We start from the raw sequence: 24,552 nt of genomic DNA on the forward strand, positions 1-24,552 counted from the left end.
CTGTCATTCCAGAATGAGTCTGCCTTATTTCCATACTTTTGATTGTGAAAATCAGTTGTAAAGCAATGTGTTTTATGACGACTAAATTAAAGTTTTTTAACTGGTGAAATTGCTCTCCTATATTTGAATCATTTAAGCAAAAGATGTTGCAGTAACATGACAGCTACCTGTTGATTTTAACAGGTAGAATTCATCACTTTTTTTAATGCATTTAATGCCAGTTTATAGAAAGCAGTTTTCCCATGTATGAAAATTTCTTGTATTCATCAAGGTAAGAATTTATGAATTTCTACCGTTCCGTTTGGTCACATTTTTGACAAATTGTGTGATTTTTTTTTCCTTAAATTAAATATTAATTCAGAGGCATTTCTACACTGACTGAATGTTTTTCTCGTGAAAAAAAGTCTGCAGGCTCATGCTCTTCTCTGTTGAGGCTGAGCTGTCAATATCTTTATAATCTGCTGTCCATCCACTCCGACACATGTTGTGTAAATTAATCTGATACTCAACAAAGCTGAGCTGCATGTCAACTGCTCTGACTCTCCATCCTCTTTAGCAGGAAGTCGTGCAGTCCCGCCTCTGCCCCAGATGTTCGACTAATTCGCTGCTGGAGCAACGGATGGAGTGACTGATGGAGTGATGGAGTGATGGATGGACGGAGAGTTCATACCTGCCAAGAGCTGGAGACCGCGGCGACTCCAGTAATCTGAATAACAGCTTTTACCGGCTGGAATGTATTGACCGGCTTCAGATTTAGCAACTCACTCCTAAAGCTCCCCTCCCTCCTCCATCGCCTCCCAGTATCCATCCACTTCCTCCCTCCCTCTTTCTCCCTGTCATCCCTGGTTTCATCTCGCCGGCGCTGTGCGGTCAGTCTCCCTCCGGCGTGATGAGCGTATTGACGGCCGCATCATTCCACCCTGCTGAGTTATTGGGATTTGTTTGCTATTTTTCCGGCTGTGTATTGAAGCTGTCCCTGCAGCTGTCCGTGCACCCCTGTGCATTGGGTGATATCCGGCTAATTGTTATTGACTGACTGTATTATCTATTTTTTGTATTTTATTGATAGTTTTTTTTTTTTTTTTGCCCAACCTCCCAGGGCGTGGAAATCTAGAGAGGATGTTCTCATCTTCGTCCAGAAACTCTCTGTTCTCGCCCTGGTTGTCCATGGAGCAGTCGGACTCTGAAGCGTTGGACTTCAGCACCAAGGTGCAGCTGCACGGGGTGCTGTGGAAGAGGCCCTTCGGACGGCCATCGGCCAAGTGGTCCCGCAGGTGAGGGAGAGGTGTGAGTCACCGGGCGGTCTTTTTCTTTTAGCCTCAGACTGAGCTCTTTACACTGCAGTTCTGGGGAGAAATTCTGCCTCTCCGCTGCTTATAAAACCTCGTCAAAAGCTACATTAACTTTAAAAATGACAGGTAAAGCTTAAAGGAAATCTTCTTTTTTATATTTAAAGAGTTGACATTTATGGTGGAGAACATTTTTCTCATTCTGGACAAAAATGCTGAATATTCTTAGAGAACGGTCATATTTTCCTTCCAAGGAGTTTCGCACGATTCTAAAAAGTGTATTAAAGGTATAAAATATAGTTTTTCTACTTCTCTGAAGGCAAATTTTGTATTATTATTTTTTTTTGCTTTACAGCCGCAGTTGAAAATATCTGTAGTGACTTTTCCTTTTAGAAAAATATCACAAATTACAGAAAGTTATGATTTTTCTGACAGAAGTTTAGATTCCACACAGTTCTTTTCACATCCCAGTGTCCGTGTGTCCTGATACGAGTGTACCTTTGGATGTTAAAATGCCTGGATTGGTACCTTATGTCATGATAATGCTCTTAGTTTACATAACAGTTAAAACGACAGGACACGGTGGATCGGCTTGTGTCATAAAGGTCAGAAGAATTTGGTTTTGTTCGGTAAACACTCATTTGGTTTCTCGTGCCAAAGAGAGATTTCAGGGTATTTACTTTTGTCACCAGCTTTAAAAAAAAAAAAAAGGAAGTCGTTTGAAAAAAATCTGCCAATCAGTGCGATGACATTTAGATGTGCGTGACCGATTGAAAGACTTTGCATGAGCTGAATAGTTAACAGCCGTCCCTGATTTCACACATTGGAGTCAGTTTACTCGTCGTGAAGAGTAAAACTCAGCCGTATAACGTCTTTCTAAACAGAAAACCTGAGGTCTCAACTGGAGGCACTGAGTTTGAGAAAGAAGAGAGACAAGAGGGTCTAAAGAAAGATGCTTTTGAGGTGTATTATGGGAAATTAAGGATGCGTGTTTTTGAAGCTGTAACTTAAAGCCAGGATATCTCGGCCTGTGCTTTCTTTAACTAGTGGTACTTACTAACTTTTTATTGTTTTCAAGTTAATTCCAAAGTGCCCTTAAAACGCACAATGACAGGACATGGATGTGACAAGTAAAGATGTAAATATGTTACATGTAAATCTATTTTCAATAAATGTTATACTTTTTGTAGTTAATGTAGTTTACATATCGGGGTCACAAGATGAATCTAAGGGGTCTTTTGTTGATTACTTGGGTAAAAAATAAGAACAAAAATGCAAAAAAAACCTTATCTTTTTCTTCTTATGAAATGCGGCATAATTTTGAGCGTCTGAAAACGATTAAAATCAAACATTCTGAGAAGGTAAAAGTCACTCTTCATAACTCAGACATGGAGCCCAAGATGACAGGTAGCAAGTGCTGCTTTGTATTCATTTTAAATTACAAGAAGTAAAGGTTGGGGAACAACTGATCTAAAGCATAAAATAAAGCTGCAGCAGCAAAAAGCAGCTCGTTAACAGGTGGAACTTTACAGGTCACTTATAAAATAATTACATATAAACTAAAATGTATCAGGGAATCAAACAAGTCCACTGCAGACGTTGGTTCCTTCCAGCCCCTCAGGATTCACTCACTGCTGCTTTCATTGTCTTCCTCGGTACAAAGATTCTTCATCATCAAAGACAGCTTCCTGCTCTACTATGCGGAGAGCGAGAGGAGAAACTTTGAGACCAACCGGTACTTCAACATCCACCCCAAGGTGAGCCACTGCATCCTCTCTGAACGCCTGTAAGATGGTGGAACATGTATGGCTGTTATTTTTATTGGATGACTACGTGCACATAAATATTCCGGAGGATTTAGATTAATAACTGTGTGTTTAAGTCACTTTTTTCTTTTAGGAACAGAAGGATTTGACCTGTATTATCCAGAACCATAACTATTGTGATGTGTTTCTGTCACAGGGGGTCATTCCTTTGGGAGGATGTGTGGTGTCAGCGAATGAAAACATGGGCATGCCGTTCGCCATCGTGGTCGACCTGGAAGACTTCACTGTGAGACCCTGATCCTGTCACACATTCACTCCTCCATTACTTTATCAGCCTCACAGAGGTTTAAACTATCATTATTAAGACGGACCAAGGCATAACGGTGCAGACAGACAACCAATTTATGCAAACATAGCAACACACAGTGGCACAATTGATTGCATGACAAAGCAGCGTGCAGAGCCCTTTATAAACTGTAATTTTACAGCTGTAATGGCGTGAGACATCAGCTTAATCCTGCAACAAATGGGACACTTAATGGAGTGAACTTAACTGCACACTGGGACACAACAGTGTTACATAAATTTGTACTATGTCAGCAGCCCAAAGATATTTTACAGCCTAAGATCTTTATTGACAATCTGCTGAATGTTGTGTATCCGTCCCCCAGGGCGCCATCGTCCTGGCCGCTGAGTCTGGGGAGGAGCAGGTCCAGTGGATGGAGATGCTGCAGGAGTCAGGGAAAGTGTGAGTATTCCACTGACACAGACAGAACATTACTCTTAAAGCTTCTTTGTTTGAATTTTCATTGGTTTATAGAATTATTTTCATAACAGAAGTATTTGTTTGTCGATGATCCGAAAGTTGTCGGAAATTTTCAGCTCAAACTAGAGACTTTAAGTCAGGGGTATTCAATTAACATTCCAAAAGGTCCAAATTGAGAAAAATCTCCTCGGGCAAAGGTCCGGAACATTTATCTAACTTGCGCTATTTAATGCCATATATATATATATATATATATATATATATATATATAGTATGTAGTAACAACGTCTCTGTGTAACCAACAACTGTCAAATCAAATAAAGAAAGTACACATCATTTATATTTTAACAATTATTATTCTCAGTTTTCAAATTTAAGTGGATGGATTATAAATAATACATAGAAATACATAAATAAATGTTCTTCTCATTACAAGTAAAATAAGGGCTGGATTAAAGAATAACTGACATAACAGAAAGCTTTTGAAAAATGTTTATCTTATTAGCAGAGCACCCCAAGGTTTCTCTCAGAGAGAACCAGGACATTCTGATGTAGCATTTCAAAATTAAAGCCCTTCAAAATCTCATGCATGAGCTAACTTCAAATCACATTCATGAGACAATTTGTCTAATTTCAGATGAGATTTTAGAGGATATGGTGCATAGTTACAAAATCATTTCACCTCAGGTTGATAGCAGACCATCTCAAGGTTTCTCTCAGAGAGAACCAGGACATTCTGATGTAGCATTTCAAAATTAAAGCCCTTCAAAATCTCATGCATGAGCTAACTTCAAATCACATTCATGAGACAATTTGTCTAATTTCAGATGAGATTTTAGAGGATATGGTGCATAGTTACAAAATCATTTCACCTCAGGTTGATAGCAGACCATCTCAAGGTTTCTCTCAGAGAGAACCAGGACATTCTGATGTAGCATTTCAAAATTAAAGCTCTTCAAAAACTAAAAACATCCGATGGCCACCAAAATGTTTAGGTTTCATCCTCAGTGAACCTTGAATGTCTGGACAAATGTTCATGGCAAACCATCCAGTAACTGTTGACCTAGTTCACTGAATACGTGAAGACTTTGACCTGCTGGTGGAGCTAGAGAAGAAGTCAGAGGATGGCTAAAGTCACGTGCTCACTGTGTTTTAATTTACAAATCATCCCTTAGTTTTGGTTAAATCTCTGCGTTCACCCAACAGCACGTGGAAGAACGCCCAGCTGGGGGAGGCCATGATCGAGAGTCTGGAGGCTCAGGGGCTGCAGCTGGCCAAGGAGAAGCAGCAGTATCTGGGTAAGCATGGAGGGAAGTCGCCTCTGCTTTTTAAAGGCTTATTAACAAGCTCAGACCGTTTACATGAAGTTGTTTTCTTTCTCCAGATAAACTGATGGAAGAGACTGAGGAGCTCAGTCATCAGAGAGCACAAAGAGAGGTGAGACCTTTTATTTACTCCATTGGTGTCATCACATAACGGCAACGGTATGTTAAGCGGAAAGAGAAATTGAAGTCAAATTAAAGAGATTAAAGTAAAATTTATCAGAAAAAGTGTTGTTTCACTTCGCACGGTTTGATTAACCTCACCACACCACAGCTTGCTGTGTGTAATGCCTGCAGTGGATGACCTAATAAAATGACACTTTGCAATCAGACAAAGCAATAAGGAAATGCTCAAACTTTTAGCCCAGAATCCCCAAATTATCATAAGCATCCAGACTTTGAAGAGAATTGTTGTACAATCATTTTCTGTCGACCAACTACTTGATTAATCGATTCATTCTTTCAGTTGTACTTGTACGCTGTCGCTGAATCTTTTTCTTTTTAAAGATTTGTCACACTGCTCTTGTTTGGTTCATCATTAAACTTAACTGCCGGAGCTGTAACCTCCACACAGGAGCTGGAGCGTCTGAACCAGGTTCTGGAGGAGGAGAAGATGAAGTTTGAGGAGGTGGTGGTGGAGCTGAAAGCAGAGCAGGAGCATATCAAACTGTGAGAAATTATGTTCCAGTTCATGTTAACTGCCACCGATTTACAATTCACAAGTCTGTAAATGAATGTGATTAATTTTCTGCTGTGTGTTTGGCGGCAGAGACCTGGACGGCACGGCTCAGTCCCTGAAAGGTGTCGAGAGTGAAAAAGAAGAGCTGAGCAGTTTAACCGTCATGCTGCAGAAATCCATCGAGGTATGATAAAAAAAACAAAAAAAAAACTTGTCACTAGTCCACAGATAATCGTACTCACTGTTAACCTAGAAACGTTGTCTTTCACGAAGTTGATAACTGATCTTAAAGTATGTGTGCATATACAGTATAACTATAATATATAGTTCAATGTAACTATGTCACTCGTTTAGAAATGCCCTGAAAGACCTGAAAATGTATTAAAAAGATCATTTATGATCATCGTTAACAAAAAGCCGACACGATTTCCAGAGCTTTCAAGCAAGTCATGAGTGAGATACAAGATTGTTTTTGTTCAAATAGACAGGAAGGTTATTGATTTATTTATTATTATTGGACATTTGTCCAGTGTAAGGAATGAATGCTGAATCTGCTGTTTTGCCCTGCAGGAGCTCTCTCAGGAGAAACAGAGAACTCTGGAGCTGCTGGGGGTGAAGGAGCAGAAGGAGACCGAGACTGTGGGGGGGAGCTCAGCCTGCAGGGAGCCTGAGGATGGAGAGGATCCCGGAGAAGTGGACCTGCTGCAGGACCTGAAACACATCGAGGAACAAATGAAGATCCTGCTGAAGGAGAAGGAGCAAGCTGACGTCAAGTGAGTGACGATTTAGAGACAGAATCAAACATCAACACTGGTTTTGGTGCAGCAAAAGCAGAGCTGGACCAGTTATGTACAACAGACATTTCATATTTACTATCAAAGTCTTCAGAAGTCCTTTGTGGTGATTTAAAGTTAAAGGCTTAAAATTCTCGGAGTCGTTCGGTTTTTCAGGCTGAAAGCTTCTTAAGCAGTGTGTTTCTCACAAAAATGACTATATTTTAAGTGTCAGGGTTACATTAGAAACACTGATTGAAAATATTGAAGGTGATATCGGCTGACAAGAGGGCTGCGGTTAAGTTTTTTTGGCACCCAAAGGGTCAAACACGCCAGGAAACCTCTATGCTAATGGCACAGAGGATGTAACCGCTAGTGGAAATGTGTATTGATCCCGAAACAACCAGCCCCATTGATCAGCACCAGTAAGTGGGATATTACAGGCAGCTGCTATTGACTGTGCAGCTCTAATGTTCTGGTGCGAACACTGAAGTATCCGAGCCATTACGTTATGTTTCCATGAGCTCTGCCTTCACTCTCCTCCTCTGACTGACACATACAGCTGCAGCTGCATGGAAAAATACATAAATAAAACCATACAGAATAGTTTTCTTACCGAACTGATGCTCACTTGCTTTGCAAAACAACAGTCCTGCAACAAATATCAGTTTGTGTTGAGACTATGACCTTAGTTTGCATTGTGACTCAAATCTATGAGATGTTTTTGAGGCAGTTAAATTACTCTATACAAGTATTTTTATTGGAAACACATAAATCCACTGATGCAATATATTATTTAGTGTAAAAAAAAGTTTTTATATATTTTGTCTAGTTATTTACATTATTGAGGAGCAAAAGTAGCAGAAAGACCAGAAACTGTAGTCTCAAAAATGATGGTAGAATTAAATCAACACCATTCTGACACAATGTTTCACAAAGGTAGAATTTATCACAGGGCTTTTTTATTGGTTTATTATATTATAACTGACATTTCTTTATTTTTATTGATTTATTTTATTTATTATCATCTTTTACATATTTTATATATCAAACTTAAAAACTATATATATATATATATATATATATATATATATATGTGTATAACATATATATATATATATATGTGTATATATATATATATATATATATATATATGTGTATATATATATATATATATATATGTGTATATATATATATATATATATATATATGTGTGTATATATATATATATATATATATGTGTATATATATATATATATATATATATATGTGTATATATATATATATATATATATATATGTGTATATATATATATATATATATATATGTGTATATATATATATATATATGTATATATATATATATATATATATGTATATATATATATATATATATATATATATATATGTATATATATATATATATATATATATATATGTATATATATATATATATGTATATGTTTGAATACATTTTTTCTGTTCATACTTTGTGGAATTTTGTCTGTTGTATCTGACGTTCACAAAAAAACACCAAAAAAATCATAAAGACAGGAACTGAGCTGGTAAATTTCACAGATATTCAACCACAAAAAGCAGTAATTCAACAGTTGGGTGAGAAGATCAATACCACTCTCTGTCTACAACCAGCAGCTGGTTAGCATAGCTTAGCATAAAGACTGGCAACAGGGGGAAATAGCTAGCCTGGCTGTCTTAAGGTAAGACAATCTGCCCAGCAGCACCTCTAAAGCTCAGTAACCAACACGTTATAGCTTGTTTTGTTAAATTCTTTCAAAAACTGGCATCTAAAATGACTCTTAGTTGTAATACCATGTTCACAGGTCAAACGATTCCTTTAAGTGTCTCACAGAAAGCTCTGTGGTTCCTGTTATAACCTTGGAATCAAACACCAGGTGTGTGTTTGTGTGCATGTCTGTGTGTCCTGTAGAGCTCAGTGAACACAGCATGGCACCCAGCTCTGCAGTCCTGACGGTGAAGGGCACCAGAAGCACTATTTACAGCTTTTTAACGGCTTTGCGGCTTAAGCTTTGAGCTTTGAAAAGGGTTTAAATAATGCCAAAATCATTTAAAATCGCTAAAATCTGAGTTATGAACATGTTCTCATTAGGATAAAGATATGCATGACATGTCTCTATGTTGTTATGTTGTATATGACGATGATGATGATGATGATGTGTGTTTGTCGTCCAGGCTCAGGGACAACGATCAGCTGGCTCATGTCCTGCAGCAGGAGAGGGAGTACTACTCCTCTCAGGCCCAGACGCTGCAGCAGTCGCTGTCTCAGCTCACCGTGGACAAACAGCAGACCGAGGCTGAGCTAAAGGTAACAAGCGTGACTCAGCTGCTCTCAGCTTGCATCACTCAGCAACAAATCACTGCTCAAAGTCAGTTTGAATTGGATTGTGTTTGACCTCTCTCAGACTCTCCTGTTCGCTTTATTGTTCTTAAAAGACGTCCTGTGACCTAAGAATCCCTAGCATGACTCAACCAGTTAATTATTGTAATGAACTTGATCAACATTTATTCTAATGGCAGCTAAAAATGGGTGAGTTTTACATGTATTTCAGGCCTTTAAAGCTTTTGTAAGATTTGAAAAAAACAATAAGAAATAGCTCTACTAGAGGTACAATAAATGCAAAAAAGGGTCCATTTACAAGTAACACCTGTTTCAAGTGACGGCAGACATCTTGCCCTTCATCAGCAACAGGAACATCACAGGTGGAACTCGGAACAGTAGCGATGAGGCGATACATTTAAGCTCCCAAAAACCTCACACTAGACTCAAGGTTTTAAAATGTTTTTAATTAATATATTTTATTCATTCACCTTTCTGGTCAATCATATATTCTGTAAAGCGTGTTTCCCAACATGAACTTGTAAAGATGGTTCCAAAGCCTTTGTCACATAGATTCTACATCTGAAAAGTAGTCACTTCAAGAAAATCAACCCTGTTTTCACATTTATCATAATAATATGCTTGTACAAATAACAAATAAGTCTTTTTGTACAAACCAGTGGGTTGTAACTTTGATATTCAGAATGGTTCATCCCGTCGGATTTCTTGCTGACACCCAGTCCGACGTGCTCATCTCACATTACATTTACTGGAACAAAACAAGCTCATTGTCCTCTCTGCTTCCTGGTTTCTCTGTATGAAATTACCTTTGTTTCCTCTTTACATCAACTCATGTTTCTCTGTCTTCCCTCCAGACCTCTGGACCGAAACTAACAACGATCCGTATTTATTCTGTGTAATTAGAGTCAACATTGTTGCATTGAAATTGACATTTACATAACTGTGAAGTAGACAAGCCTGTAGTGCTGCTTTCAGTTCATCCTAAAAAATGGTATTCATGTTGAGGTGCTGTCTCCTTTAAACATCACGAGACAGTTTGAATTTTAATAAACTGCGACCTCTTCAGCTGAGGAAAATCTTTCCTCCATCTCATCAGCTCAGTTTATCATTAAAAGCCCAATTTTTCCACATACAGATTCAGTATATCGCTGTAACCCACTCGGTTAAATCAACATCCTGTGTGTTTCCCTGTGTGTCAGGTGGAGATCGAGTCTCGGGTGGAGCTGGAGAAGAGACTGAATCAGGCTGAACAGGCTCTGCTGGACCTGGAGAAAGGCCTGGACTCACTGGAGCGGACCAAAGAGACCGATGAGAAGATGAAGGGTGGTGTGACGCAGCTGAGGAGTGAGTGCATTCTTTGGGACCTTCTTATCCGATGTCTAATATGTGCCGGAACATTGCATTTAGTTCACATGAGGACGGCAGCCAGAATATAATCAGTATGTCCCAGTATACATGAATTAATATGCATTTTAGCAGGTTTATGCATATTATGCTCTCTAACGGGTTTAGATACAGCTTTAAATGTTCTTAAACACACACAAAGTACATAAGAAGTACATAATCTGATCTGACACTTGCACCTGTGTGACTGCCCTCCTCTGGATGGAGTTTGTATCACATGTTGATCATATTTAGCAGATAATGGTAAAAGATAATGTAACGTTTAATGTTCCCACAGAAAGTTTTAACTTTTATTTTAAGTAATTTATTCACTAGAAATTACCAAGTCTTAAATTATCAGGGCTGCAACTAATAATAATTTATAGTCTATGAAATGTCACAAAATGCCTGCTATCATTCCTCGAGGTGATTTATTTATATAGTTTCTTTTATGTTGGGACAAATGTCCCAAGACAGCTGCAACCAGGTATTTTAGCTTAAAAACGATTACTAAACTTATGAATTGATTATCAAAATAGTTGTTGATTAATCTTTGCAGCTCTAAAATGATACAGTATGAAAATGGAACCGCTAAACTCGGGCTGAGTAATAATTCAATATTCCTATTTTCATGTCTCCATATAATCTTATGGTAAAGTTTTGATATTGAGCTAATGGCTCATAGTTCTAAAGTCAAAATAAAAGAAGTCACATTTAAAAAAAATTAAAACTAATGTATTTTTTTGGGCAATATTTAGGATTTTGTTCCAGTGAAAGCTACAAATAATTTCAATCAATGGGATGAACTTAAATGCAACTGTTTTTCCAACACTTTAGTAACCTATTTATATCTGTGGCAAATACTTTAAATGCTATATCCACTTACATTATTTTTCTGTTCCCATACTTAAGTCGCACAATGACACAAAAATACACAAAAAATAGTTGGACTTTGCCTTTTAGAGTATTTTTATATTTTATTAGTTTTGTCCACCTGAAAATTACACTTTTAAGTTTCACCACTAATATTCCCCTCATAATAAACTAAATATCAGGCTGTGGCCTGATGATGTGTGTATGTTTATGTTTCTGATGTGTGTGTGTGTGTGTGTGTGTGTGTGTGTGTGTGTGTGTGTGTGTGTGTGTGTGTGTGTGTGTGTGTGTGTGTGTGTGTGTTTGTGTTTGACCAGGATTCTTTGAGGAGTGTATCTGTGCGGCGGAGATCGAGGCGAAGCTTCCGTCGATAATGAAGAACGCTGTCTATCTGCACAAAGCTGCCGCACGCAGGATCAAGAGCTGCCGGATCCAGAGGAGAGCCTCCAGACGCCACTGGTGTAAGTCTGGTCACCACACAGGAATGAGCACAACATGAACTCCAAGGACACTTCAACATAGTTTAACACTGAATTCATCCACATTCCCAACAGACATGAAACATGAGTCAAACCTTGTTTATTTAGGTCGCTTACCAAATCAAATTAACTTTTAAAAATTTGTATTGTCTTTAAGTGATGAATTGTATTGCTCTTTTTCAATAACATTTAGCCATTGTTTCTCTGTTAATGATCTTTGGATTTTTCCTGAATTGAGGAAATATAAAATATTTTTGTTGTCAGATGTTTAACAATGGTGATTGAGATTTCACTGCAATGATGGTTTACAGCACAGTTTCTCTAAGTGCTGCCTGTGAGCCAATTGCGGCCCTCAGAAATATTTTTATGGCTTACTTTACTACATTTTTTATGATTTTGTTTATGACATACTAAACGATGACTTTTTAAAACATACTATGGATTTGTATAGCATACTATACTATGGCTTTTAATGAATAATATTCGATGCATTTTTTTACAAAAATACTTTACTGAATTCTACTGACATACTATAACCCCTTTGACATGCTATGAGATCACCTTTTCATGATGTTTTTTCAACATAATATGACTTTTGATGAGGTTTTATCGAAATGTTATTCTATGTCTATATGACGTTTTTCATCATGCCATACTTTAACTTCTTCGACATAAAATACGATGACTTCATGACATTTTATGTCAACATGCTATGACTTTTTTCAGTATGCTATGACTTTAAAAAAAAATAAAAATCGTCATGCTATACTGTGACTTTTTCCACATGCTATACTACTACTTGCTACAGTGCCTTATTTTTGGCATGCGATGACTTTGTTTTACTTTTTTTCCATGATATACGAAGACTTTCTAAAAAAAGCATGCTATACTAGGCATCTATTAATAGCTATGAGTATCTAATTGTTTTTTTCTCTCTCTGCTGTTACAGTAAAGCACTCAAAGTCTTTTGCTGTAGCCAGTGCTGATGATGACAGCATGGAGGAGCTGCGGGAGACGGCCCGACGACTGACCTCTGACAGTAGCTTCAGAGAGAGTGTGTACAAGATCATTGCTCATAAGGATGCTACGAACAAAACAGAGGACTGAGTGGAGAGACAGCATTGGGGGGAGTGAGTGATTTAGAGATCCTGATCCAAAACCCACTATTAAGATACTGTAGATGATTGTAGACATCTGTTAAATGTCATCTATGGTCGTGGTTCTTAACAGCCCTTTTCCACCGAACAGCTCCAGAAACTATGGAGCCAAAAGAACTAAATACAGAAACTGTTTTTGCACATTACTGTTTGTGGTTCTGTCGAACCTGATAGATAGAAGACCAGTTTGATTTAGCAAAAGAGTAACTATGATAAGTGTAAACTACATGAAAGTTAGAAACTTTGCACTACAGTAGTGGGACTCTAGACTCAAGGGACTCTAGCAATAGTATCATCACAACTTATCTTAGTCTATTGAACAGATAGCACACACAATGCAAATCCATCTTGTAAAATTGTTTTTATTCTCCTGGTTTTGATTGTATGCACAGATTGTGTCCTTTACATCAACAGAGGCTTTTTAAAAACTACTCACAGATTTGTGTTAAATTGACCATTTCATTATTGCTACAACTGAAAATCTGTCCGTGATGCAGCAACTCAATGTAAATCACTGACATAAGCTACAAATTATAACTTAACACCAGAAATGATAGAGAAAAGAAGCCCACATGTTAGGGTAAGGTGAGAGGGTTCATAGGGACTGAACAACATGCCTTGATGCGAATAAAGCTGTTTTTGAACCGTGTACATGTCATGTAATTTATGCATCTAAATAAAAACTCTTGATATGGATGTATTTCCATTGGAGGAAAGGTTTGGTGGTTTCCACTTGATAAAGTTCAGAGTGGGAAGAGATGGAGGATTGTAGGTTACATCACCAGCTCTTCAGCACCTGAAGGAAATAAAATAAGAATGTGATCAATACGAATAACAATACAGTATGTCGAAAAAAGATAATGAAAAAACCTAGTATAGCATGTCGAAGAAACTTCATAAAAAGTCATAGTATAGTATGTCGAAAAAACAACATGAATTCATAGTATAGCATGTTGAAAAGTCATAGTAAAGCATGTCAAAAAACATAGAAAGTCAAAGTAGAGCATGTTGAAAAAAGTCATAGTATAGCATGTCACATAAAGTCATAGTATAGCATGTCATACAAAGTCAAAGTAGAGCATGTTGAAAAAAGTCATAGTATAGCATGTCACATAAAGTCATAGTATAGCATGTCACATAAAGTCATAGTATAGCATGTCATACAAAGTCATAGTATAGCATGTCATAAAAAGTCATAGTATAGCATGTCATAAAAAGTCATAGTATAGCATGTCAAAAAAAATTGAAAAACGGTCATAGTATAGCATGTCGAAAAAAGTCGAAAGCAGTCATAGTATAGCCCGTCGAAAAGTGAAAAACGATCATAGTATAGCCCGTTGAAAAAATTTAAAAACGGTCATGGTCATGTTTTTGACATGCTATAGCATGTCAAAAACAGTCATAGTATAGCCTGTCGAAAACAGTCATAGTATAGCCTGTCGAAAACAGTCATAGTATAGCCTGTCAAAAAAAGTGAAAAACGGTTATAGTATAGCATGTCGAAAAAAGTAAAAAAACAGTCATAGTATAGCAGGTCGAAAACAGTCATAGTATAGCCTGTCGAAAGCAGTCATAGTATAGCCCGTCGAAAAAAGTGAAAAACGGTCATAGTATAGCCCGTTGAAAAAATGTCATAGTATAGCATGTCGAAAAAAGTCAAATAACAGTCATAGTATAGCCTGTCGAAAGCAGTCATAGTATAGCCTGTCGAAAAAAGTGAAAAACGGTCATAGTATAGCCCGTTGAAAAAATTGAAAAACGGTCATAGTATAACTTGTCAAACAAAATTGAAAAACGGTCATAGTATAGCATGTCGAAAAGTGGAAAAAACAGTCATAGTATAGTATGTTGAAAACAGTCATAGTATAGCCTGTCGAAAGCAGTCATAGCATAGCCCGTCGAAAAAAGTGAAAAACGGTCATAGTATAGCATGTTAAAAAAAGTAAAAAAAACAGTCATAGTATAGCATGTCGAAAACAGTCATAGTATAGCCTGTCGAAAGCAGTCATAGTATAGCCTGTCGAAAAAAGTGAAAAACGGTCATAGTATAGCCCGTTGAAAAAATTCAAAAACGGTCATAGTATAACATGTCAAACAAAATTGAAAAACGGTCATAGTATAGCATGTCAAAAAGTGGAAAAAACAGTCATAGTATAGTATGTTGAAAACAGTCATAGCATTGCCTGTCGAAAGCAGTCATAGCATAGCCCGTCGAAAAAAGTGAAAAACGGTCATAGTATAGCATGTTAAAAAAAGTAAAAAAAACAGTCATAGTATAGCATGTCGAAAACAGTCATAGTATAGCCTGTCGAAAGCAGTCATAGTATAGCCCGTCGAAAAAAGTGAAAAACGGTCATAGTATAGCCCGTTGAAAAAATTTCAAAAACGGTCATAGTATAGCATGTCGAAAAAAGTAAAAAAACAGTCATAGTATAGCATGTCAAAAACAGTCATAGTATAGCCTGTCGAAAGCAGTAATAGTATAGCCTGTCGAAAAAAGTGAAAAATGGTCATAGTATAGCCCGTTGAAAAAATTGAAAAACGGTCATAGTATAACATGTCAAAAAAAATTGAAAAACGGTCATAGTATAGCATGTCGAAAAGTGGAAAAAACAGTCATAGTATAGTATGTTGAAAACAGTCATAGTATAGCCTGTCGAAAGCAGTCATAGTATAGCCCGTCGAAAAAAGTGAAAAACGGTCATAGTATAGCCCGTTGAAAAAATTGAAAAACGGTCATAGTATAGCATGTCGAAAAAAGTCAAAAAACAGTCATAGTATAGCATGTCGAAAACAGTCATAGTATAGCCTGTCGAAAGCAGTCATAGTATAGCCTGTCGAAAAAAGTGAAAAACGGTCATAGTATAGCCCGTTGAAAAAATTGAAAAACGGTCATAGTATAGCATGTCGAAAAAAGTAAAAAAACAGTCATAGTATAGCAGGTCGAAAACAGTCATAGTATAGCCTGTCGAAAGCAGTCATAGTATAGCCCGTCGAAAAAAGTGAAAAACGGTCATAGTATAGCCCGTTGAAAAAATGTCATAGTATAGCATGTCGAAAAAAGTCAAAAAACAGTCATAGTATAGCCTGTTGAAAAAAGTGAAAGACGGTCATAGTATAGCATGTCGAAAACACAGTCATAGTAATAGTATTTTGGGGTTAAGTGTTTTGCTACAAGACACATTGACATGAGAGTAGCAGAGCAGGAGCCGGGATTGAACCTACGACCCTCTGATTGAGATGCAGCCCTGCTCTCCACTTAGCCACTGACAGCAATTGAGATCCACTGGCATAGTATGTCTATAAAAAGTCACAGTATATATCATGTAGAAAACAGTCATAGTATAGCATGTCCAAAAAAGTGAAAAACGGTCATAGTATAGCATGTCGAAAACAGTCATAGTATAGCCTGTCGAAAGCAGTCATAGTATAGCCCGTCGAAAAAAGTGAAAAACGGTCATAGTATAGCCCGTTGAAAAATATGAAAATCGGTCATGTCGAAAAGTGGAAAAAACAGTCATAGTATAGCCTGTCTAAAAAAAGTCATAGTAATAGTATTTTGGGGTTAAGTGTCTTGCTGAAGGACACATTGACATGAGACTAGCAGAGCAGGAGCCAGGGATTGAACCTACAACCCTATGATTGAGAGGCAGCGCTGCTCTCCACTTAGCCACGGACAGCAATTGAGATCCACTGGCATAGTATGCCTATAAAAAGTCACAGTATATATCATGTAGAAAACAGTCATATTATAGCATGTCCAAAAAAGTGAAAAACAGTCATAGTATAGCATGTCCAAAAAAGTGAAAAACGGTCATAGTATAGCATGTCGAAAAAAGTCAAAAAACAGTCATAGTATAGCCTGTCGAAAAAAGTGAAAGACGGTCATAGTATAGCCCGTTGAAAAAATTGAAAAACGGTCATAGTATAGCCTGTCAAAAAACGTCAAAAAACAGTCATAGTATAGCATGTCGAAAACAGTCATAGTATAGCCTGTCGAAAGCAGTCATAGTATAGCCTGTCGAAAAAAGTGAAAAACGGTCATAGTATAGCCCGTTGAAAAAATTGAAAAACGGTCATAGTATAGCATGTCGAAAAAAGTAAAAAAACAGTCATAGTATAGCCTGTCGAAAGCAGTCATAGTATAGCCTGTCGAAAAAAGTGAAAAACGGTCATAGTATAGCCCGTTGAAAAAATTGAAAAACGGTCATAGTATAACTTGTCAAACAAAATTGAAAAACGGTCATAGTATAGCATGTCGAAAAGTGGAAAAAACAGTCATAGTATAGTATGTTGAAAACAGTCATAGTATAGCCTGTCGAAAGCAGTCATAGCATAGCCCGTCGAAAAAAGTGAAAAACGGTCATAGTATAGCATGTTAAAAAAAGTAAAAAAAACAGTCATAGTATAGCATGTCGAAAACAGTCATAGTATAGCCTGTCGAAAGCAGTCATGGTATAGCCCGTCGAAAAAAGTGAAAAACGGTCATAGTATAGCCCGTTGAAAAAATTCAAAAACGGTCATAGTATAACATGTCAAACAAAATTGAAAAACGGTCATAGTATAGCATGTCAAAAAGTGGAAAAAACAGTCATAGTATAGCATGTTGAAAACAGTCATAGTATTGCCTGTCGAAAGCAGTCATAGTATAGCCCGTCGAAAAAAGTGAAAAACGGTCATAGTATAGCCCGTTGAAAAAATTTCAAAAACGGTCATAGTATAGCATGTAAAAAAAAGTCAAAAAACAGTCATAGTATAGCATGTCGAAAACAGTCATAGCATAGCCTGTCGAAAGCAGTCATAGTATAGCCCGTCGAAAAAAGTGAAAAACGGTCATAGTATAGCCCGTTGAAAAAATGTCATAGTATAGCATGTCAAAAAAAGTCAAAAAACAGTCATAGTATAGCCTGTCGAAAGCAGTAATAGTATAGCCTGTCGAAAAAAGTGAAAAACGGTCATAGTATAGCCCGTTGAAAAAATTGAAAAACGGTCATAGTATAGCATTTAAAAAAAAGTCAAAAAATAGTCATAGTATAGCATTTCGAAAACAGTCATAGCATAGCCTGTCGAAAGCAGTCATAGTATAGCCCGTCGAAAAAAGTGAAAAACGGTCATAGTATAGCCCGTTGAAAAATATGAAAAACGGTCATAGTATAGCATGTCGAAAAAACAGTCATAGTAATAGTATTTTGGGGTTAAGTGTCTTGCTAAAGGACACATTGACATGAGACTAGCAGAGCAGGAGCCAGGGATTAAACCTACAACCCTATGATTGAGAGGCAGCGCTGCTCTCCACTTAGCCACGGACAGCAATTGAGATCCACTGGCATAGGATGTCTATAAAAAGTCACAGTATATATCATGTAGAAAACAGTCATATTATAGCATGTCCAAAAAAGTGAAAAACAGTCATAGTATAGCATGTCCAAAAAAGTGAAAAACGGCCATAGTATAGCATGTCGAAAAAAGTCAAAAAACAGTCATAGTATAGCATGTCGAAAACAGTCATAGTATAGCCTGTCGAAAGTAGTCATAGTATAGCCCGTCAAAAAAAGTGAAAAACAGTCATAGTATAGCCCGTTGAAAAAATTGAAAAACGGTCATAGTATAGCATGTCAAAAAAAGTCAAAAAACAGTCATAGTATAGCATGTCGAAAACAGTCATAGTACAGCCTGTCGAAAGCAGTCATAGTATAGCCTGTCGAAAAAATTGAAAAACGGTCATAGTATAGCATGTCGAAAAGTGGAAAAAACAGTCATAGTATAGTATGTTGAAAACAGTCATAGTATAGCCTGTCGAAAGCAGTCATAGTATAGCCCGTCGAAAAAAGTGAAAAACGGTCATAGTATAGCCCGTTGAAAAAAGTGAAAAACGGTCATAGTATAGCCTGTCGAAAAAATTTAAAAACGGTCATAGTATAACATGTCAAAAAAAATTTAAAAACGGTCATAGTATAACATGTCAAAAAAAATTTAAAAACGGTCATAGTATAGCATGTCGAAAAAAGTAAAAAAACAGTCATAGTATAGCATGTCGAAAAAAGTCAAAAAACAGTCATAGTATAGCCTGTCGAAAGCAGTCATAGCATAGCCCGTCGAAAAAAGTGAAAAACGGTCATAGTACAGCCCGTTGAAAAATATGAAAAACGGTCATAGTATAGCATGTCGAAAAAACAGTCATAGTAATAGTATTTTGGGGTTAAGTGTCTTGTTGAAGGACACATTGACATGAGACTAGCAGAGAAGGAGCCAGGGATTGAACCTACAACTCTATGATTGAGAGGCAGCCCTGCTCTCCACTTAGCCACGGACAACAATTTAGATCTAGTGGCATAGTATGTCTATAAAAAGTCATAGTATATATCATGTCGAAAACAGTCATAGTATAGCCTGTCAAAAAAAGTGAAAAACTATCATAGTATAGCCCGTTGAAAAAATTTAAAAAACGGTCATAGTATAGCCCGTTGAAAAAATTTAAAAACAATCATAGTATAGCCTGTCTAAAAAAGTCAAAAAACAGTCATAGTATAGCATGTCGAAAACAATCATAGTATAGCCTGTCGAAAGCAGTCATAGTATAGCCCGTCAAAAAAAGTGAAAAACGGTCATAGTATAGCCCGTTGAAAAAATTGAAAAACGATCTATAGCCTGTCGAAAAAAGTCAAAAAACAGTCATAGTATAGCATGTCGAAAACAGTCATAGTATAGCCTGTCGAAAGCAGTAATAGTATAGCCTGTCGAAAAAAGTGAAAAACGGTCATAGTATAGCCCGTTGAAAAAATTGAAAAACGGTCATAGTATAGCATGTAAAAAAAAGTCAAAAAACAGTCATAGTATAGCCTGTCGAAAGCAGTCATAGTATAGCCCGTCGAAAAAAGTGAAAAACGGTCATAGTATAGCCCGTTGAAAAATATGAAAAACGGTCATGTCGAAAAGTGGAAAAAACAGTCATAGTATAGCCTGTCTAAAAAAAGTCATAGTAATAGTATTTTGGGGTTAAGTGTCTTGCTGAAGGACACATTGACATGAGACTAGCAGAGCAGGAGCCAGGGATTGAACCTACAACCCTATGATTGAGAGGCAGCGCTGCTCTCTACTTAGCCATGGACAGCAATTGAGATCCACTGGCATAGTATGTCTATAAAAAGTCACAGTATATATCATGTAGAAAACAGTCATATTATAGCATGTCCAAAAAAGTGAAAAACAGTCATAGTATAGCATGTCCAAAAAAGTGAAAAACGGTCATAGTATAGCGTGTCGAAAAAAGTCAAAAAACAGTTATAGTATAGCATGTCGAAAACAGTCATAGTATAGCCTGTCAAAAGCAGTCATAGTATAGCCCGTCGAAAAAAGTGAAAAACGGTCATAGTATAGCATGTCGAAAAAAGTCAAAAAACAGTCATAGTATAGCATGTCGAAAACAGTCATAGTATAGCCTGTCGAAAGCAGTCATAGTATAGCCCGTCGAAAAAAGTGAAAAACGGTCATAGTATAGCCCGTTGAAAAAATTTCAAAAACAGTCATAGTATAGCATGTCCAAAAAAGTGAAAAACGATCATAGTATAGCATGTCGAAAACAGTCATAGTATAGCCTGTCGAAAGCAGTCATAGTATAGCCCGTCGAAAAAAGTGAAAAACGGTCATAGTATAGCCCGTTGAAAAATATGAAAAACGGTCATGTCGAAAAGTGGAAAAAACAGTCATAGTATAGCCTGTGTAAAAAAAGTCATAGTAATAGTATTTTGGGGTTAAGGGTCTTGCTGAAGGACACATTGACATGAGACTAGCAGAGCAGGAGCCAAGGATTGAACCTACAACCCTATGATTGAGAGACAGCGCTGCTCTCCACTTAGCCACGGACAGCAATTGAGATCCACTGGCATAGTATGTCTATAAAAAGTCACAGTATATATCATGTAGAAACAGTCATATTATAGCATGTCCAAAAAAGTGAAAAACAGTCATAGTATAGCCTGTCGAAAAAAGTCAAAAAACAGTCATAGTATAGCATGTCGAAAACAGTCACAGTATAGCCTGTCGAAAGCAGTCATAGTATAGCCTGTCGAAAAAAGTGAAAAACGGTCATAGTATAGCCCGTTGAAAAAATTGAAAAACGGTCATAGTATAGCATGTCGAAAAGTGGAAAAAACAGTCATAGTATAGTATGTTGAAAACAGTCATAGTATAGCCTGTCGAAAGCAGTCATAGTATAGCCCGTCAAAAAAAGTGAAAAACGGTCATAGTATAGCCCGTTGAAAAAATTGAAAAACGATCTATAGCCTGTCGAAAAAAGTCAAAAAACAGTCATAGTATAGCATGTCGAAAACAGTCATAGTATAGCCTGTCGAAAGCAGTCATAGTATAGCCCGTCGAAAAAAGTGAAAAACGGTCATAGTATAGCCTGTTGAAAAAATTGAAAAACGGTCATAGTATACCATGTCGAAAAAAGTAAAAAAACAGTCATAGTATAGCCTGTCGAAAGCAGTCATAGTATAGCCCGTTGAAAAATATGAAAAACGGTCATGTCGAAAAGTGGAAAAAACAGTCATAGTATAGCCTGTCTAAAAAAAGTCATAGTAATAGTATTTTGGGGTTAAGTGTCTTGCTGAAGGACACAAGACTAGCAGAGCAGGAGCCAGGGATTGAACCTACAACCCTATGATTGAGAGGCAGCGCTGCTCTCTACTTAGCCATGGACAGCAATTGAGATCCACTGGCATAGTATGTCTATAAAAAGTCACAGTATATATCATGTAGAAAACAGTCATATTATAGCATGTCCAAAAAAGTGAAAAACAGTCATAGTATAGCATGTCCAAAAAAGTGAAAAACGGTCATAGTATAGCGTGTCGAAAAAAGTCAAAAAACAGTCATAGTATAGCATGTCGAAAACAGTCATAGTATAGCCTGTCGAAAGCAGTCATAGTATAGCCCGTCGAAAAAAGTGAAAAACGGTCATAGTATAGCATGTCGAAAAAAGTCAAAAAACAGTCATAGTATAGCATGTCGAAAACAGTCATAGTATAGCCTGTCGAAAGCAGTCATAGTATAGCCCGTCGAAAAAAGTGAAAAACGGTCATAGTATAGCCCGTTGAAAAAATTTCAAAAACAGTCATAGTATAGCATGTCCAAAAAAGTGAAAAACGATCATAGTATAGCATGTCGAAAACAGTCATAGTATAGCCTGTCGAAAGCAGTCATAGTATAGCCCGTCGAAAAAAGTGAAAAACGGTCATAGTATAGCCCGTTGAAAAATATGAAAAACGGTCATGTCGAAAAGTGGAAAAAACAGTCATAGTGTAGCCTGTCTAAAAAAAGTCATAGTAATAGTATTTTGGGGTTAAGGGTCTTGCTGAAGGACACATTGACATGAGACTAGCAGAGCAGGAGCCAGGGATTGAACCTACAACCCTATGATTGAGAGACAGCACTGCTCTCCACTTAGCCACAGACAGCAATTGAGATCCACTGGCATAGTATGTCTATAAAAAGTCACAGTATATATCATGTAGAAACAGTCATATTATAGCATGTCCAAAAAAGTGAAAAACAGTCATAGTATAGCCTGTCGAAAAAAGTCAAAAAACAGTCATAGTATAGCATGTCGAAAACAGTCACAGTATAGCCTGTCGAAAGCAGTCATAGTATAGCCTGTCGAAAAAAGTGAAAAACGGTCATAGTATAGCCCGTCGAAAAAAGTGAAAAACGGTCATAGTATAGCCCGTTGAAAAAATTGAAAAACGGTCATAGTATAGCATGTCGAAAAGTGGAAAAAACAGTCATAGTATAGCATGTCGAAAACAGTCATAGTATAGCCTGTCGAAAGCAGTAATAGTATAGCCTGTCGAAAAAAGTGAAAAACGGTCATAGTATAGCCCGTTGAAAAAATTGAAAAACGGTCATAGTATAGCATGTAAAAAAAAGTCAAAAAACAGTCATAGTATAGCCTGTCGAAAGCAGTCATAGTATAGCCCGTCGAAAAAAGTGAAAAACGGTCATAGTATAGCCCGTTGAAAAATATGAAAAACGGTCATGTCGAAAAGTGGAAAAAACAGTCATAGTATAGCCTGTCTAAAAAAAGTCATAGTACTTTGGGGTTAAGTGTCTTGCTGAAGGACACATTGACATGAGACTAGCAGAGCAGGAGCCAGGGATTGAACCTACAACCCTATGATTGAGAGGCAGCGCTGCTCTCTACTTAGCCATGGACAGCAATTGAGATCCACTGGCATAGTATGTCTATAAAAAGTCACAGTATATATCATGTAGAAAACAGTCATATTATAGCATGTCCAAAAAAGTGAAAAACAGTCATAGTATAGCATGTCCAAAAAAGTGAAAAACGGTCATAGTATAGCGTGTCGAAAAAAGTCAAAAAACAGTCATAGTATAGCATGTCCAAAAAAGTGAAAAACGATCATAGTATAGCATGTCGAAAACAGTCATAGTATAGCCTGTCGAAAGCAGTCATAGTATAGCCCGTCGAAAAAAGTGAAAAACGGTCATAGTATAGCCCGTTGAAAAATATGAAAAACGGTCATGTCGAAAAGTGGAAAAAACAGTCATAGTGTAGCCTGTCTAAAAAAAGTCATAGTAATAGTATTTTGGGGTTAAGGGTCTTGCTGAAGGACACATTGACATGAGACTAGCAGAGCAGGAGCCAGGGATTGAACCTACAACCCTATGATTGAGAGACAGCGCTGCTCTCCACTTAGCCACGGACAGCAATTGAGATCCACTGGCATAGTATGTCTATAAAAAGTCACAGTATATATCATGTAGAAACAGTCATATTATAGCATGTCCAAAAAAGTGAAAAACAGTCATAGTATAGCATGTCGAAAAAAGTCAAAAAACAGTCATAGTATAGCATGTCGAAAACAGTCACAGTATAGCCTGTCGAAAGCAGTCATAGTATAGCCTGTCGAAAAAAGTGAAAAACGGTCATAGTATAGCCCGTTGAAAAAATTGAAAAACGGTCATAGTATAGCATGTCAAAAAAAATTGAAAAACGGTCATAGTATAGCATGTCGAAAAGTGGAAAAAACAGTCATAGTATAGTATGTTGAAAACAGTCATAGTATAGCCTGTCGAAAGCAGTCATAGTATAGCCCGTCAAAAAAAGTGAAAAACGGTCATAGTATAGCCCGTTGAAAAAATTTAAAAAACGGTCATAGTACAGCATGTCGAAAAAAGTCAAAAAACAGTCATAGTATAGCATGTCGAAAACAGTCATAATATAGCCTGTCGAAAGCAGTAATAGTATAGCCTGTCGAAAAAAGTGAAAAACGGTCATAGTATAGCCCGTTGAAAAAATTGAAAAACGGTCATAGTATAGCATGTAAAAAAAAGTCAAAAAACAGTCATAGTATAGCCTGTCGAAAGCAGTCATAGTATAGCCCGTCGAAAAAAGTGAAAAACGGTCATAGTATAGCCCGTTGAAAAATATGAAAAACGGTCATGTCGAAAAGTGGAAAAAACAGTCATAGTATAGCCTGTCTAAAAAAAGTCATAGTAATAGTATTTTGGGGTTAAGTGTCTTGCTGAAGGACACATTGACATGAGACTAGCAGAGCAGGAGCCAGGGATTGAACCTACAACGCTATGATTGAGAGGCAGCGCTGCTCTCTACTTAGCCATGGACAGCAATTGAGATCCACTGGCATAGTATGTCTATAAAAAGTCA

The 24,552-nt window shown here is 37.1% G+C and overlaps 2 protein-coding genes across 2 annotated transcripts in view; one reads left to right on the forward strand and one right to left on the reverse strand.

Moving 5' to 3' along the window:
- Positions 1–899: 899 nt before the first annotated feature.
- plekhd1 (pleckstrin homology domain containing, family D (with coiled-coil domains) member 1) lies at positions 900–13,512 on the forward strand. The gene is made up of 13 exons (XM_068721902.1): positions 900–1,274; positions 2,953–3,046; positions 3,252–3,341; positions 3,727–3,803; positions 5,028–5,119; positions 5,206–5,258; positions 5,718–5,812; positions 5,913–6,006; positions 6,393–6,595; positions 8,806–8,938; positions 10,171–10,315; positions 11,545–11,688; positions 12,656–13,512. Exons 1-13 carry the CDS (start codon positions 1,120–1,122, stop codon positions 12,811–12,813), a joined length of 1,533 nt encoding a protein of 510 aa, XP_068578003.1. The 5' UTR covers positions 900–1,119; the 3' UTR covers positions 12,814–13,512.
- The window catches only part of ccdc177 (coiled-coil domain containing 177), a 41,329-nt gene continuing 30,273 nt past the window's right edge, over positions 13,497–24,552 (reverse strand). The window contains exon 3 of the mRNA XM_068721901.1: positions 13,497–13,659. The gene's annotated coding sequence lies outside the window, so the exon portion shown is untranslated. The remainder of the gene's footprint in view (positions 13,660–24,552) is intronic.

Source organism: Cebidichthys violaceus, unplaced genomic scaffold (assembly GCF_023349555.1).
Source record: "Cebidichthys violaceus isolate CVI_PGR_0920_01 unplaced genomic scaffold, fCebVio1.0.p SCAF_28, whole genome shotgun sequence".
Lineage (NCBI taxonomy): Eukaryota > Metazoa > Chordata > Actinopteri > Perciformes > Stichaeidae > Cebidichthys > Cebidichthys violaceus.

Bases quoted from the DNA above. Each gene is read 5' to 3' on its own strand.
- plekhd1 (XM_068721902.1), top strand. From the start codon at position 1,120: ATGTTCTCATCTTCGTCCAGAAACTCTCTGTTCTCGCCCTGGTTGTCC. The intron at 5,259-5,717 runs GTGAGACCTTTT...ACCTCCACACAG, and splicing joins ATCAGAGAGCACAAAGAGAG to GAGCTGGAGCGTCTGAACCA. The intron at 6,596-8,805 runs GTGAGTGACGAT...TTTGTCGTCCAG, and splicing joins AAGGAGCAAGCTGACGTCAA to GCTCAGGGACAACGATCAGC.